Source organism: Anomaloglossus baeobatrachus, chromosome 5 (genome assembly GCF_048569485.1).
Source record: "Anomaloglossus baeobatrachus isolate aAnoBae1 chromosome 5, aAnoBae1.hap1, whole genome shotgun sequence".
NCBI lineage: Eukaryota > Metazoa > Chordata > Amphibia > Anura > Aromobatidae > Anomaloglossus > Anomaloglossus baeobatrachus.
Genome location: NC_134357.1, coordinates 436,502,539 through 436,520,108, shown reverse-complemented (window position 1 = coordinate 436,520,108; position 17,570 = coordinate 436,502,539). Strand labels below are relative to the sequence as shown.

Sequence of the window (17,570 nt, the reverse complement as noted above, 5' to 3'; positions counted from 1 at the left end):
TAATGACATATCTGGGAACATATGTGTCTTTGCAATGTTTTTGGAAACAAGAACTACACCTGTGCACACTGTTATATACATCTTTTATTTTTTCGTTCAATATTATTTTTATTCAGATTTACCAATTATCTTGAAATTATGAATATATTCGCACAAAGGAATTTTTTTGACAATATTATGATTTACATTGTCTTGTTGTTTTTTAAATGTATGGATTCCCGCCGATTTTTTTCAAAAGGGGTGGATCAGGACTCCACCTCTAAGGTATATATTGCTGTATAGGTTGCCTTACAGCAGATTTGATGTTCTTTGCCAGCTTGTCCTGATGAAGAGAGCTAAGACTCTTGAAACGCGTTGACTTGACCTGTGCGTGAAATAAAGCAGCATTGATCTGAAATTTCAGGAGTTGTCGGTCATTGGCGCGGTGTGAAACCCCTCTCTACTGTTTTCCGTTATCTACCAACCGGGGACTGCTGCCGTGACCTGGAGTTACATGCTTGCATAGGAGTTGTGACTTTCACAACCTGATCTGGTGAGTAGGATTACTTATCTTAAGACCCCTTATACCGGGGTAAGACCCTATTGCGCTTCTTTTTCCACAGAAATTAATTGGAAATCAAAACTGACATTAACTCTTTCCTCCCCAAAGGAAAGGGAATACGTTTAATATACAGCGTCTTACATGGCAATGAGACTCTAGCCCTGAAGCTGACACTAGTCTCATACTGCAGAGAGACGACCATGACAGACAGGCAGAGTGGGTGGTGGGGCAGTACAGTAGATCCGGACAATTCTAGGGGAGAGGGAGAGCTAATAAAATGGTTTGTAATGTGACACAGCTAAACTCAGTTGTGCTGCCCCTCCCCCCACACTGGCTCATGTAGGAGGTTAGACCAGGAGATCAGAGACCATTACACCTCACACCCCGAGAAATCTGCTCTTAACTATGGTGTGGACTTGTTCATCTTTCCTTTGAGTGCTTCTTCCTACTTATGATAGGTCAGCATCATACACGGAGAAGAAATAAGTGTCTGATAACACCCACTTGGACTTTAAAAAAGTTAACTCAATAGATGCCAACTAATTTAATTGCTAATATCTGCAAAACAGACAGGCAAAGGAAAAAGAAAAATAGATTATTGTATTTCTCTCTGCAGACACTATTTTGTCGTGTGTACAGTTCAACATGAAAGATTTAGAGAAAAGTCCTCTATAAACGTTTGATGAGACTTAGTAAAATTTGCTGTGTTATTAGATAGTGATAAATATATTTATTGAGACTAAATCCTGCATAGCAATTGCAAACATAGCACCCTCTAGTGTACAAATAAGTAATTTGCTGAGGATAAAATATTCTTTTCTTGGAGGCATAATGAACTTGGCAAAACATGACATGAGCCCTGTAGTAGCCGGACCTTATTACTGTGTGAGAGTCCACTGAAGACTGTTCGGCCACTCAAGGCCTTGTCATTGGTATGGGGCTGAGCAGTGAGACAGGTGTTACCCTGACTGATGACTCCCCCTTGTCATTTGGGGAGTCAAAGATTTACAGGCCAAACATCAATGTAGATCTTGGTACAGAAGAGAGTGAAGCAGACAGGTATGTAGCAGTAGGGAGCAGGGGGTAATGCTTCATGCAGATGGTCACATACACCTACTGTAATCTTTCTGTGGAGCATTCCCTGCTTGCCCTAGACTCCAGTATTTCTTTTGGTGATATACTGTATAGTGGTCAGGAAATGTAAACTATGTAATGTCTCTTGTTATAAGAATAAAGTTCATGCTAAAGTGCCTGTCCAGCCACATGACGTCAAAAGTGATATGTAAGTATATACTATTGGTATTCCTCAGATCGTGCTGCTTGGAGACTTATCTCAGGTCAAATAAGACCTCCTAATAACATTAGACTAATGTCGTCCAAATCCCGCCTATATTGAAAGGTTTGTCTGCCAATCTAAAGTGTATGGGGGGCCCTGACAGATGATTTTTGAGGGAGCTAAACAGCCTACATATTCTATTTCGGACTGCTGATCCTTTTGTTCTCTAGAGGAAAGCTACCACCATAGGAGTCTGACAGTGGTTGTTTCATGGAGAAGATAGAAGTGAGATTCTTTTTGTGAGGTAAAACATTTCCCTGCCGGTTTTTAAAAAATGTTTTACCTCAAAGAAAGAATTATTTGCTATCATGTGCTATAATGTTTGTATACTTTTTACGTCCTCCCCCACCCAGGAGATGTGGTATGATCAGACCATGTCCCTGTATGTCAGACACAGCTATTACACAGTACATAGCAGGGGTTCATGCATAGGATTATCTCAGCACAGGAACATTTTTTTTAAACACATCCAATTGTAGAATTGGATCTATTCATTAAAACAAACATTAAAAATTATCTTTGTTTTTGGGAAAACCTCTTTAACTAGAGTGCAGGAGGCACGTATGAAGAGTCCATCAGAAGTAGTTTATTTTGTAGTTATGCACAGTTACAGTAGGTAAAAAAGACAATTCTGACCTGGGGTCCTATAGAGATGTTGCTGACAAAATGGATTAAAAACACTATCAAAGAGGCAGCTCCCTGCTGTGCACAATGGGAGCCGGCACCCTAGTGAGACCTGGGTTGAACACATATTTAATAGGGATCTATTTAGGATCCAAAAGACCTGGCTGTTTTTGGTAAGAGGAGCCAAGCAAACCGGATCACCAAAAAGAGTCGGACTGCCCATCACCACTATTTGGGGAGGAAGGGAGGGTTCCTTACAGCAGAGCTACAGAGAGAGAGGGAAAACAAACTTCGAAAAGAGGCAAACCTTATGACATAGCAGTATAACAGAAACAATACAATGATAATATAATACAGTACTCTACAATTCCCAAGTCGTGGGACGAGACAATTTCTACTTGCTGTTTTTAAGGACAAAAAGTAGTCCTTATCCTGACCAGCTGGACTCATACCAGTTCCAGCCGGGAGTACGTGGCTTCTGCAATGTGGCCAAAATTTACACCCAGCGCGGTGGCAAATGACAAGTTTGCATGTAGAATTCAGGTATTACCAGTAAATTGTGTAATTGGCCACGGTATAGGAATGTGGTATATGGGGTGCAACATAGGGCTCAACCCTGTACGGTCCATCTCAGAAAACACTTAGACCTTATAAAAAAAAAACTTGGTAAAAATAAAAACATTGAAGATGCTTATTGTATCCACATAGCGTGGGCTTTACGAGTAACGGCAGTGAAAAGGTTAATGACCTCATCCTGCCATTGCTGCATATGGCATTCTGCTCACGGGTGAATGACAGGTAGGCACATCAAACAACACGCTGCCCACACAACCCCTGGCTGCATACCCCAGCTCAAAATCTCCAGATATCAAATTAATGAGGGAAATCTGAAATATTAATATATTCTAATTGAATGTTCTCCAGCAAATTATCTAGGCATACTACAGCGAGTCTCCGAGAACTGCCCTGCTGCATTAATACATAGCCGAGGAGGTGGGAGGGGAAGGGATCTGCCGGAGGGAGCGGCTGCAGCAGAGATGGCAGAGAAATCGGCCCTGACACTAGAATAGAATAATCCCTATAAGTAAGATCAAGATGAAGAGAAGGAAGTGAATCGGAAATAGTCCATCTTAGCAATAAAACTTTCCACATTTCCTGACGGATTTCCTCGCATAACATTAGACAGCCGGGACGTTAAATAACTGATTTCTTCCAGTCCTCCAGGCACCGGCGAGGACACTATATATATTCCCCCGGGCAGGATTCGGTATCAATACAGTATGTATAATTACTGGGAAGGCCTCGATGCAGCGGAAGGAGGAATCAGAAATTATGCTGTGACTGCAATTTACATTGTGCGCTACGAAGCCGGGATTAGAAATGTCATCCGTGGGCTCGGAGGAGCGAGAGAGTGAGGGGAATGTATTCTGGGGCGTCTGGTGATCCTACGTGGTGGAGGATATACACCTGATCCGGGCCCACTGGGGTTAACTCTTGTGTGTCTGTGATTGCAACCTGAAGTCGACAGCTTATAAACATGCGGCGTTATAAGACAAGCTGCTAATATAATTCACACCTATGTATGTAAATGCCTCCACAGGTTCTCAGCATTGGGAGTATGTGATGATGCGGGAGATTGAGGGCTTCTGTCAGTCATCACACTGGAGAACACTACAACCAGCCGGGTATGGCTGATAACACAGAGCAGTAGCTTGCTATTACTGGGGGATTCCAGGTAAAGAAAATACTGCATATATACAGAAATCAGTGTTTCAAGTTGATCAGAGCCATATGTGAAGGGTGCTGGTTGATTGCTTATTTCAGTAGCTAAGCCAGACCCCTTTAATGTCACGGCTGATGAAGAAACATAAGGGTGCGGACTTAGCTATTGAAATAAGCGTAGGGGTGTCGCCTATATGAACGTATAAGCATGCTATGACTTTAAAAAAAACTATGTTCTCCCGTTTTCCGTGATTTGTTGACTAGTTGGCAGAGACGGCGCTCCCCTCTGTACTGTGTAGTTGGACTAACCCTGCCAAAAAAGTGCGGCAAGTATAGAGAGTGGGAGAAGAGCGTAGGGTGGGAAATAAGGAAATTGGGTCACTTGAGAGATGTGCACTAAGGCTGGGGCCACACAAGCATATGGCATCGAATGCAATATCCCCTACAATCCCCTACAATCTATTCTAAACTATGCTGCCCAGCTAATCCACCCGTCCCAGACCTCTCCTCTCTGACAATCCCTTCACTGGTTTCCCATTGCCCAACGACTCCAGTTCAAAACACTAACCATGACATACAAAGCCATCCACAACCTGTCTCCTCCCTATATCTGAGACCTAGTCTCCCGGTACTTACCTGCTTGTAACCTTCGATCTTCACAAGATCTCCTTCTCTACTCCCCTCTCATCTTCCCACCATCGCATCCAAGATTTCTCCCGTGCCTCCCCCATACTCTGGAATGCTCTGCCACAACATATCAGACTCTCGCCTACCTTGACAAGCTTCAAAAGGAACCTGAAGACCCACCTCTTCCGACAAGCCTACAACCTGCCGTAACCCTCAGTCTGATACAGCGCCAAACAATCCGCTCTACCCTAACCTACTGTATCCTCACCCATCCCTTGTAGACTGTGAGCCCTCGTGAGCAGGGACCTCTATCCTCCTGTACCTGTCTGTGTCTTGTATTGTTTATGATTATTGTACTTGTCCATATTATGTATACCCCTTTCACATGTAAAGCGCCATGGAATTGATGGCACTATAATAATAAATAATAATATGTTAATGACCCTTGGTTCCCGCTCTGCTGCGAGTGTGAGCTGAGTGTCATGCAATTGCGATCGGATCACAGCTGCGAAAGAGAGGGAGGGTGCAGCGGAGGAGAGGGAGGGACTAATCTCCCTATCTTCCCCATTGCCAGCTGATGCGATTATCGCACTGAACTCCAATGTCATCCGAGTGCAGTGCAATGTTTCACTCGCACCCACTATCACTAGACTACTATGGGTGCGAGTGTTTATGGATCGGATTCCACCCGCAGCATGCTGCGACTGTTTTCTTGGTCCGATTAGGGCTGACAAAATAATCACATATGGGAACAGCCCCATAGAGTAACATGGGTCCAAGTGGAAAGCAATTTTTTATCGCATTCCACTTGGTCTGTTTTACTCGCAGTGTGTCCTAGCCCTAACAACCCCTAACTGGCCTGTGCTAATCAGGCCGTGAGGCTACAGCGCCATAACTACTGAGGCCTACCCTCAACACGCTTGAGAAGTGCCCAAGAACGGCAGTTGGGAGAGAGACTGCGAGCTGGACAGTGGCAGAGCTCTGGTGTACTGGACTGGGAAGCTCCTGAAATTGGCTATCCTGTAGATGAGAAGAGACACAGCATGGAAGAGTTAAAAAACCCTGGGTCTGTGGAAGAAAAGTTCCCACCTCTCCTGGAAGGAAAGTGCACAAAGACTGCACATCTGAGCATCGCGGCATTGAGCTCCCGGGAGTGGACTGGTGCGGCCTCAACAGTACTGGACAGGCATAAGAAACAACATGGCTGCCCCAGCCGGGAGAGGAAGCATAGAAATGGGGGATGCGGGAAGTGGTAGAATAGAGTGAGAGGGATCTGTAAGATATAACGTTCAGCCTGGAGGATTCATTACACTATTTTTCTTCAGCACTTTTGTAAAATGCTGTCTTGTCTCGTGCTTGCTAATAATATAGCCTTAGTGAAATGAATGGAACAGAAATTACAGAAATCTGCAGTGTGAATTGACCATTGTAGGAGGGTGGCATCACGGATTCGATGGTCATTTTATTTATTGATAAGCAATGTCTATCTAACTACTCGGCTTCCTTTGGGAACCTTGTGTTTCCTTATCAATATCTTGTTTTCTATAATGCAGCGTCTTCAGTAAGTGATAAGGCTGCGGTGGAATATGGCCGTTGTTAGTGGTCGGCCCCTTTGTATTGTACACAGCTTCTGTCTTATTTCAGATCTGATATTTTAGCTGTACTTCCATATAACACTCAGCTGTCAGCCACTGGCGGAGCAGGTCCTCCTCCTTCCCTCCTTGTTGCTGGAATCTAGGTTTAACATTAGGTGTTGGGGAATAGACAGATTTTCTTGTCTTCCTTCCCTTTCCAGACCATTAAAGAGCAGCCCATGAACTGATTAGATCTCAGCTCACACAGAGCTCTTCTTCCTGACCTGACCACGGGAGGCCACATATGGGTCAAAGACCTGACGGGCTTGGTGACAAATAAGCCAGGGCCAAGAAAACATCAGAGTTAAGACGCTGCAGGTGGCGACCATAGCTGGCTGCTTAATATGTCCTTCTAGCCATAGGGGGCTCCAGGCACTAACAGGTAGGCAGTGCTGTGGGGTGACGTGCAGTGATCTGCAGCTCTGCTCCGTGCCTCCGTCATGGTCTCATTGTTGATGCCAGGAAATATGGGTTGGTAATGACAGAAAATCAGTTCTCCAGCACGGTCTGTTCTGGATTATTAAAGGGCTTATTGCACGTAATGAACAGTCACCTGCGCAATGTCTGGGGTGTGATTCTGACAACTCTTGGCCACTTATCGCCCCATCACTGATGGAGCATGAAAACCACAAACTGTTTCTTTGTGTTTTTCTATATTTTACATAGTTACCATCAGGAAGTCTCTGCAAACAATGCCCTGAGCTGCCCTAGGAGGTGACATTGGAGGAGCAAGTCCTGCTCTGCTTTCCCTGTACCTGGAGACCCTAATAAATAAAGACCTAATGGCGTAGATGATATGGACATAGCGAGAGACACGATCTCGCTCCTTAATTATATTGATGATACCACAGACTATAATTGTCATTGTTACAGGCATGGGAGATAGCACTTGGAATTTATGCTGCCAGTTGGTGTTTATTGTGGCAGATAGAACTGCTCCTACCAGGTAAGACAAGGAAATATCAGGAACACATGGCGGACATATTATTGGTAGAACATGTGCAACCGCACAAGGGTCCATGAGGTAAGGGGCCACTACCACCTCCAAAGAAGGTAGGATTGTGCATTATAATGAGCTATTGGACTGCAAAAAGCCCATATCTGTTCTTGCCCAGGGGCCTCTTCTGTCTGTATCACGAGTGCAGGAATATGATATAATCTGTGTGCACATTATTGCTTTGATTGTGACTAGAGATGAGCAAAGAGATCAATGAGACCCTGGTAGGAGGAGGTAAGCAGGGCTCTGGTCCCGTGGCCATGAACTACCCACGTGGCCACTGGACCAGTGTCCTGCGATAATTTTCTCAACTCTAGTTATGAAGATTAAAGTCGTTGACCCACTAGTTGCATTTCAGAATAAGTATATAATTGCAGGGGAAAATGTCTATCCCAAGAATTAAGATCCTATTTGGATAGAAATGTAAAAGACAGTGCGCAAACAAGGCTTTAACTGTGAGATGGTCCAGGGAACGGCTCACCTGGAAGGGTTGTGTGAGATACAACCACTTGGAAGGTGTGAAAACGGCTGTAGGGGATCTCGGATAGACAGATGGCTGACAGTGGAAGGCCGCCATGAAATGAGGAATAAAAGCATGTCCTAGAAAGTGATTTTATTCAACGCGTTTCGGAGTAGAAACTCCATCAGGATATTCACCATTACAGAGTGTACAGAATATAGGGTATATATAGTGTTATACACTCCGAAACGCATTGAATGAAATCACTTTTTAGGATATGCTTTTATTCTTCAGCCATCTGCTGTTTGGATAGAGCAGTGATATGCCATGGTCACCAACACTCCTTTCATTGTGCATGGGACTTACTGACGTAGGTTAGTACATCATATAGCCGCCTCCGTGAAATTGGCCGTACACACTAGATAGCTGTCAGCCAAATTATCGTTTTGGCTTCCCCATACATGGGAACGCACAGCTAAGCTCCTGTTGTTTTATGAGAGAGTCTGGGCCACGATCACCCGGCAGCAGCTTATCTCCCCTCCGAGCAAAAGAAGTGGGCGATGGAAATCCAACCACCTGATCGTTACGTTCCCTGACATAATGTGTCCTGTTATTACTGGGAGGCCCCAATACATATTAGGTGGTCCATCGATTCAGCCGAAATTGATGGGTTTACACCACTTTTATAAAAATCAATTTAGGGCCTTAAAGGAGTGTCCACCTTTGCGGTCAAATTGTGCATGGTTTGCCCCTTTTTAGCCTCTGTTGCTGGTTACAGAAGGACTTTCTGAGAATCAGTCATTGAGCTCATTCGCATGGTCTGATGGGAGATTTTATGACTATTATCTTTTTTTTTTTTTTAACACTCATGCATATTATTCTGATAATTGGGAGCACATCGTCCATTCACAAGGGGATAAGATACTGGAAGGTGAAGGGGAAACAACAATGGAAATACTCCTGATATTACTCCACACTGTATTTCTGGCATTATGACATCATACAATTAAGTTCCCCAATACTCACCTACAGCGCACACAACAGCAGCCTCCTCCAACCTGGAACTATAACTCCCAGAATGGATATTCTTCTGTGCAACAGATGTAGATTAAGGCCGTGTTCACATTGCGTTTTACCTCTCGTCAGTCGCTCTTTTGGAGCTCACATCTCAAGCCTTGGAACACAGGATTCGGCTGTATGTGCTGACGGGGACATTGACTGTAATGATACAAATGGAGTCACCGTGTGCTCCGTCAGCTATCAGCTTACGCCATATACCTCTATTTGAGGTGTGCACCAAAATGCAGTCAGCCATGTTTTAAAGCCCACCTCACATAGGGGATAAGTATGTCCAACAGAGCAGGGGCTGTCTACATCATTACAGTCAATGTCCCCGTTAATGCATACGCCCAAATACTGTTTTCCAGGGCTTCAGACATGAGCCCTGACAGAGCCAATGACATGAGGGTAAAATGCAATGTGAACCCAGCCTTAGGCCCCCTTCACACGTCTGTGTCTCCGGTACATGTTTGGTCCATTTCCTCACGTGCTGGAGACACGGGCACACGTAGACCCATTAAAATCAATGGGTCTGTGCACACATGCGTGTTTTGCTATGGACCGTGTGTACGTGTGGAGCATACGTGTGCTCCACAAGTAGACATGTCCGTTTTTCTCCGGCATCCCGGGTATCACACGGCCCGCATGGATGTTATCCGTGTGACACGCACCGGAGAAAACACGCGTGTTTGTAAAAAAAAAAAAAATCTATACCCACCTTCTCCAGCCCTCCTGTCTCTGCCGCTGCTGTCACTTGCTTCCGACCCCCGCTCATTATGATCATTGAATATTCACTCCACTGCGGACGGAAGCAGCAGCAGCGGGGCGTTGGCAGGACAGGAGACTGAAGATCAGCACCACGGACAGCAATGCCAGGGACAGGTAAGGAGAAAGTTCCCCTTCTCCGTGTGTTATCACGGAGAACACACGTTGTGCCATAAAAAACGGCACACGGAGGACAATACGCACCTTTGACACATACGTGAAAAACGTGCATGATTTTCACGGACGTGTGAAGGGGGCCTTATAGGAAGCAACAAATCTTTCATATTGTGTTGCTATATTAATTTGCGACCACTAGAGGGTGCTGCAGTACACCTTCCCAAGACACACCGCACCAGCCTATAGCAGGGAGAAGAGCAGAAGAGCAACTTTCCCTGGCCGTGGTTAATTTATCGCACGGTACAGGCCGTCATGTTCTGTAGTGACATCCGCAGTGGCGTGCACATAATAGAGCACTTTCTCATTACCAAAACTGCAAAACAGCTTATCCAAACACAACAATGCCAAACCACTGCAACCCGTGATAATACATACGCATAAAGTCTTTGATATACATTTTTTACATACTTAACAAGTGCACAAAAAAATGTTAAAATGGCAATAAAAACGCCTAGGCTTCAATCTGATAACCAGATGATGTACATTACATTGTATATAATATAAAGTATGTTAAAGCGCACTAATCACCAGGATTTTCGTATATAACCTAAAGCCAGTGCTATACTGGCACTATCAGGCTGATTCTATACATACCATTAGTGGTCAGCTCGGATGTTTAGGTTTTGAAATCCAAGAAAGTAAAGTTTATAAAATCAGCAGCTTCTTGAGTGACAGCAGCTGAGGATCAGATATCATCTAAGGGGGAAGGAAAATGATCCCCTCCCTCTGTTAGAATTAGCATAAGTATTATATCAGAAGGGGCGGGGAATCAGCCAACAGGAAAATATTTCCTGGTATCAGCCCTCGCCGCTTCTGGTCACATGGGTATGATCTCAGCACAGGTCCTGCAAGTCAAAAATTAAATCGATTGTATAATACTTATGCCAATTCTAACAGGGGGAGGGGATAACTATGCATACCCCCCAGATATTATCTGATTCTCAGCTGCTGTCACTCAAGAAGCTGCTGATTGCATAAACTTTACTTTCTTGGATTTCAAAACATAAACATCCGAGCTGACCACTAAAGGTATGTAGAGAAACAGGCTGATAGTATAGCACTGGCTTTAGGTTATATAGAAACATCCTGGTGATTGGTTCCCTTTAAAGTATCCAGTATATACTGTTACACTGTATCTATTGCTACGTTACAGCAAAGGAGGTAGGTTTGTGTTTTTATGTTTTGCTCAACTAACATTGCCTAAAATGCTACACTGAAACAAACAGTCAGCTATGTAAGCAGCAATAGTTTTTTCCACCTATGACTATAGGCAGATATGTATACATTCACTGACAGCAAGAAAAAGTTCTAAATACTTCCGAGGAACTGACACACAGTTGTATGCCAAAATACTGCTGTAAAACTGTCCCAATTGTCACAAAATATTTGCCCAACTCCTAGTTACCCACAAATGTTGCAACTTTTGCGGCTTTTATAAAAATGAGAAGAACTTTATGCAAATTGTCTCTTCAGGGAGGAAGAAGATGAACTCTAGTGCCACCTATTGGAGGTAGCAATCCTAAAAGTCAAAAGTGACCCTTTAACGAACCTTGTCATATGAATTATAATTTGTCAGATCAGAATTTCAATTTGCAGATGTGATGTTTCGGTATGTTTTTTTCTCGTCAGTGCAAAGTATGAGATCTGATCTGGCTGTATCACAGGCTAAGATGGGGTCTAAAGGGAAATCTATTCTCCTTGCGGAGACTGACAAACCATTCCAGCATGACAGTGGTGAGGAGACTTTAAGCCAAGAATTTTATGGGCGCTGGTTTGGCAAGTGTGACCCAACAAATTCATCATAACTTACGTCTCAAAAGTGGGGTAAATTACCTGAAAAATATAATCCAGTTTTAGACTGGAGTATATTTGTGATACTGATACACGGCAGCTGAAGGGTGTGCAAAATTAATTAAAAGGCGCAGTTAATTAATTTGGCCAATATTCCACGATCACACCCTGGAACAAGAGTGTTATACAAAGCCCCAGTATTGATGACTGGGACCCAAAGTACATTAAATTGCAACACCAAGTATGAAAAGTCATGGAATAATGGAAATCATAGGGTGAATAAATATGTAAAATAATGAAAAATAGAATCAAAATTTTAAAAACATCTTAATTTACTCATTACGGAGTATGAGTTTGGATGTATGAGGACTGTTCTGCCGCACTGAATGCATTTGGGACAACTCATCAGGATCCGCTGCTGGCAGCTCCCTTTACAAATGCTAACTAATGACATCCCAGATGTGCTTGAGGGGAGACCATTCTAGACACACTGTGGCCATGATAGCATATTTAGGCCAAGTAGGCTGTGCACAGTAGTACGGGAATTATGCAGCCTGGGGTTGTCTTGTTGAAAAATGGCTCCTTTGGAGAAATGGCTATGGGACACTTTGGAGAGAAATGGCTATGCCACTGGATCTTTGACCAAATCAATGTAATCCCAAACTTTTAATGTGCTTAGAGTGTGGATTAGAGGGGTCCAGTCTATGCCAGACCATAATTCAGAGAGTAGTACCGGTGTGATGTTCCAAAGGTCTATTCATGCTCTTGCTGACAGGGTTTATAGATGGAGACTGGATGATGTAATAGAGTACTGGTGGCTTAATTGGAGGGCTATCCTCTTCAGCAATGAATCATTCATTCTCAGTTAGAAGAAAAAGGTTTTGGTACCGTGTTAGCCAGTTGAAAAATGACTTGATTGCTCTCAGTGAGAGAAGATCTTTTAGTTTCATAGTTGTGTGCTAGATTCTGGTATCCTCCATTTTTACTTAAAAGAAAAAGGTTTTGGTACCGTGTCATTTCTCAAGGATGTAATGATAAAGGGAGATTGGTCTGGAGACCACGTGGACATGTCCAAGACGAGGCCCTCACGAAGGAAAGTTACACTGGTCCTTTTCCCAAGATTATGGTCGTATACAGTAAAATAGCCTAACCCGGTATACAGTACAATAGCCTAACCCAGTATACAGTATAATAGCCTAACCCCTCTAGTTTTCATTCCAATTACACTAACAGCTCAGCATTACATTAATTTGGTGATGAAACCAGTAGCACAGCCATTTTTCCAAACTGTCCCAGACCGCATGCTGCTTTGTAGTACTGTGAGCAGCTTGCCTGGTCTAAATATGCCATTGTGGCCTGCAGAGTCTCCCATCGAGCACATCTGGGATGTCATTGATCAGCAATTGTAAATGGAGCTGCCAGAAGGAGATCTTGATTTGTCTAAGAGCATTCAATGCGGCAGAACATTCCTCAGACAACCATTAATAACCTCACTGATAGCAGCCAAGGTGTATGAGTGCAGGGATATCTGCACATGGCGCTTATACTTCATAATGAGTAAATCAAGATGTTTTGGAACTTTTGTTTTTCCATATCATTAACATGTCTATCGAACCTGTCATTTCCATAATTCCACGACTTTTCCTTCTTGGTGTTACAATTTCAATATTGAAGAGTGTACAGTATACTGGAATTTTTTTTAACTTTTCATTAGATGATGATTAAAGGAGTTGTCCAGGACCCAGATATAGATGACCTATCCCAAGCATAAGTCATCTGAAGCTGGCCATACACATGCAATTGCTCACGGTCGAGCGCACACTCAGTCATCTGTTATTTCTCTGGTACACAAGAACTTTTGGATCTAGTGAGCTTTCAGGTGTTTTTAAATGGGAGAGTTGAAACAGTCACTGCCAAACAACTGGGGCACTGCCTTAAGGAGAACCGGTTACCAGATTTGGCGATTATAAGCTGCGGCCACCACCACTGAGCTCTTATATACAGTATTCTAGAAAGCTGTATATAAGAGCCCAGGCCGTGCTGTATAACATAAAAAAACACTTTTATAATACTTACCTAGGGGTCCGGCCCAGTCCAATGTGAGTCGCTGCTCTCCAATCCTGCGCTTCCTCTCTTCGATCCAGCACCTCCTCTCTTCTGCAATCTCCGTCCTCCTTCTATCCAGTCCAGGTTAGCTTTGCAGTCCTGCGCAGGTGCACTTTGCTCTGCCCTACTGAGGGCAGATCAAAGTACTGTAATGCGTAGGTGTGAGGAAAGGTTAAAGACCGCCCATGCATGCGCACTACAATACTTTTATCTGCCCCGAGCAGGCAGATCAAAGTGCATCTGCGCAGGACCTCAATGCCGGCCAGTATGGATGATGTAGGACGCGTAATGCACATGGGCCACAGAAGAAGGAGGACGGCGACCGCCGCAGAAAGAAGGCTCCGGACCGGAGAGCAGCGACACCCATTGGACCGGACCACCCCTTAGGTAGGTATTATAAAAGTGTTCTTTTACATTATACAGAGTGGTCTAGGCTCAGTGGTGATGGCCGAAGCATATAGTCACTAAATCTAATGACAGGTTCCCTTTAACTCCTTAAGAACATAAGGGACAGAATTTAAAATTCAAACAATAAATTCTTATCTTCCCAGGGTAGGCCTCCCTGTATACGACATATCCAGTCATATGAAAAAGTTTGGGTACCCCTATTAATGTTAACCTTTTTTCTTTATAACAATTTGGGTTTTTGCAACAGCTATTTCAGTTTCATATATCTAATAACTGATGGACTGAGTAATATTTCTGGATTGAAATGAGGTTTATTGTACTAACAGAAAATGTGCAATCCGCATTTAAGCAAAATTTGACCGGTGCAAAAGTATGGGCACCCTTATCAATTTCTTGAGTTGAACACTCCTAACTACTTTTTACTGACTTGCTAAACCACTAAATTGGTTTTGTAACCTCATTGAGCTTTGAACTTCATAGGCAGGTGTATCCAATCATGAGAAAAGGTATTTAAGGTGGCCACTTGCAAGTTGTTCTCCTATTTGAATCTCCTATGAAGAGTAGCATCATGGGCTCCTCAAAACAACTCTCAAATGATCTGAAAACAAAGATTATTCAACATAGTTGTTCCGGGGATGGATACAAAAAGTTGTCTCAGAGATTTAAACTGTCAGTTTCCACTGTGAGGAACATAGTAAGGAAATGGAAGAACACAGGTACAGTTCTTGTTAAGCCCAAAAGTGGCAGGCCAAGAAAAATATCAGAAAGGCAGAGAAGAAGAATGGTGAGAACAGTCAAGGACAATCCACAGACCACCTCCAAAGACCTGCAGCATCATCTTGTTGCAGATGGTGTCAATGTGCATCGGTCAACAATACAGCGCACGTTGCACAAGGAGAAGCTGTATGGGAGAGTGATGCGAAAGAAGCCGTTTCTGCAAGCATGCCACAAACAGAGTCGCCTGAGGTATGCAAAAGCACATTTGGACAAGCCAGTTACATTTTGGAAGAAGGTCCGGTGGACTGATGAAACAAAGATTGAGTTGTTTGGTCATACAAAAAGGTGTTATGCATAGAGGCAAAAAAACACGGCATTCCAAGAAAAGCACTTGCTACCCACAGTAAAATTTGGTGGAGGTTCCATCATACTTTGGGTCTGTGTGGCCAATGCCGACACCGGGAATCTTGTTAAAGTTGAGGGTCGCATGGATTCAACTCAGTATCAGCAGATTCTTGACAATAATGTGCAAGAATCAGTGACGAAGTTGAAGTTACGCAGGGGATGGATATTTCAGCAAGACAATGATCCAAAACACCGCTCCAAATCATCTACTCAGGCATTCATGCAGAGGAACAATTACAATGTTCTGGAATAGCCATCCCAGACCTAAATATCATTGAAAATCTGTGGGATGATTTGAAGCGTGCTGTCCATGCTCGGCGACCATCAAACTTAACTGAACTGGAATTGTTTTGTAAACAGGAATGGTCAAATATACCTTCATCCAGGATCCAGGAACTCATTAAAATCTACAGGAAGCGACTAGAGGCTGTGATTTTTGCAAAAGGAGGATCTACAAAATATTAATGTCACTTTTATGTTGAGGTGTCCATACTTTTGCACCGGTCAAATTTTGTTTAAATGCGGATTGCACATTTTCTGTTAGTACAATAAACCTCATTTCAATCCAGAAATATTACTAAAGGCTACTTTACACACTGCGATATCGGTCCCGATATCGCTAGTGTGGGTACCCGCCCCCATCTGTTGCGCGACACGGGCAAATCGCTGCCCGTGTCGCACAACAGCCGTCACACCCGTCACACATACATACCTGTCCGGCGACGTCGCTGTGACGGGAGAACCGCCTCCTTTTTAAGGGGGCGGTCCGTGCGGCATCACAGCGACGTCACTGAACCGCCGCCCAATAACAGCGGAGGGGCGGAGCTGAGCGGGACGTAACATCCCGCCCACCTCCTTCCTTCCTCATAGCGGCCGGGAGGCAGGTAAGGGGAGCTTCCTCGTTCCTGCGGCGTCACACGCAGCGATGTGTGCCGCCGCAGGAACGAGGAACAACCTCGTTACTGCTGCAGTAACGAGATTTGAGAATGGACCCCCATGTCGCCGATTAGCGATTTTGCACGTTTTTGCAACGATGCAAAATCGCTTATCGGTGTCACACGCAACGGCATCGCTAATGCGGCCGGATGTGCGTCACGAATTCCGTGACCCCCAACGACTCCGCATTAGCGATGTCGCAGCGTGTAAAGCCCGCTTTAGTCCATCAGTTATTAGATATATGAAACTGAAATAGCTGTTGCAAAAACCCAAATTGTTACAAAGAAAAAAGGTTAACATTAATAGGGGTGCCCAAACTTTTTCATATGACTGTACATATACTGCTAAACTCTAATGTGTACAGGGGCCTTAATTCTGGTACAACCACTTTAAGCTTGAGGAAGGGGCTGCACCTTGTAACCTTTTAGGTTTTCATGCACTTTGATGCATTTTTTATCTAATAATGTCAGATATATGTTAGCTAAATGTTTGTGAGCAGTAGCTTTTATAAGTTTGGTCACTCTGAAAAGGTTTGGAAGCTATGCAGATCTGCTTGTAACAAGTGGAAAAGTTCAGGCAGTATTATAATTGCTATCTTCTGTCTTTTAGGGACATTTCCTTCTTAATTTAGTCATTTACATTGGTAATCATGAGTCCTATGATAAGGGGACGTAGAGGGGTATGTTCCTATTTCTGGCTTGTGTTCTGCTGCATTGAGACATGTAATGATCCGGCATTTGCTGGAAGTTTGGTGACACTTACTCGCACCAGCTGTTCAGGAAATGGCCCCCTCGAATTCTCTGGTACATTGACTGGAGGAATCACCCAGTCTCTCTTCTGTCTTCTCAGACCATTAGCATCACGATGTTGTCGCCATGGTAACAGAGTACCACTCTGGGTTGGAGGATGCTCGGATGGACGGTCCCGTTTGCCTCGCTGCTGATGGGACTGTGGATATTATGTAGATTTGGGGAGAGAGAAAAGAGGAGGGAAATAAAGAGAATTAGAAAGAGGAAAAAAGAACATAAAAGAGTAAAGCACAAAATATTCACACAAAGGAAGTAATAAACACAATCAAAGTGGACCCCAGTAAGATTCTCCTTTATTGTAAGACAGGTCCCGTGGCCATATGGAAATCAACCAGCTGTTGGCCGAATAATGGTTCGGCTGACTATTTGACCGACAGCCATCTCAGATGACTCTCCCATACACAGGAGCGCTTCCTCGGATGTGCACTCATGCGTTCTTTATGAAGAAGCCGCTGA

At 43.9% G+C, this 17,570-nt stretch overlaps 1 protein-coding gene across 1 annotated transcript in view; it reads right to left on the bottom strand.

Moving 5' to 3' along the window:
• The window catches only part of CDH4 (cadherin 4), a 1,210,640-nt gene that overhangs the window by 229,888 nt on the left and 963,182 nt on the right, over window positions 1–17,570 (bottom strand). The window contains exon 4 of the mRNA XM_075350393.1: window positions 17,068–17,253. Coding sequence (XP_075206508.1) covers window positions 17,068–17,253 — 186 coding nt within the window. The remainder of the gene's footprint in view (window positions 1–17,067; window positions 17,254–17,570) is intronic.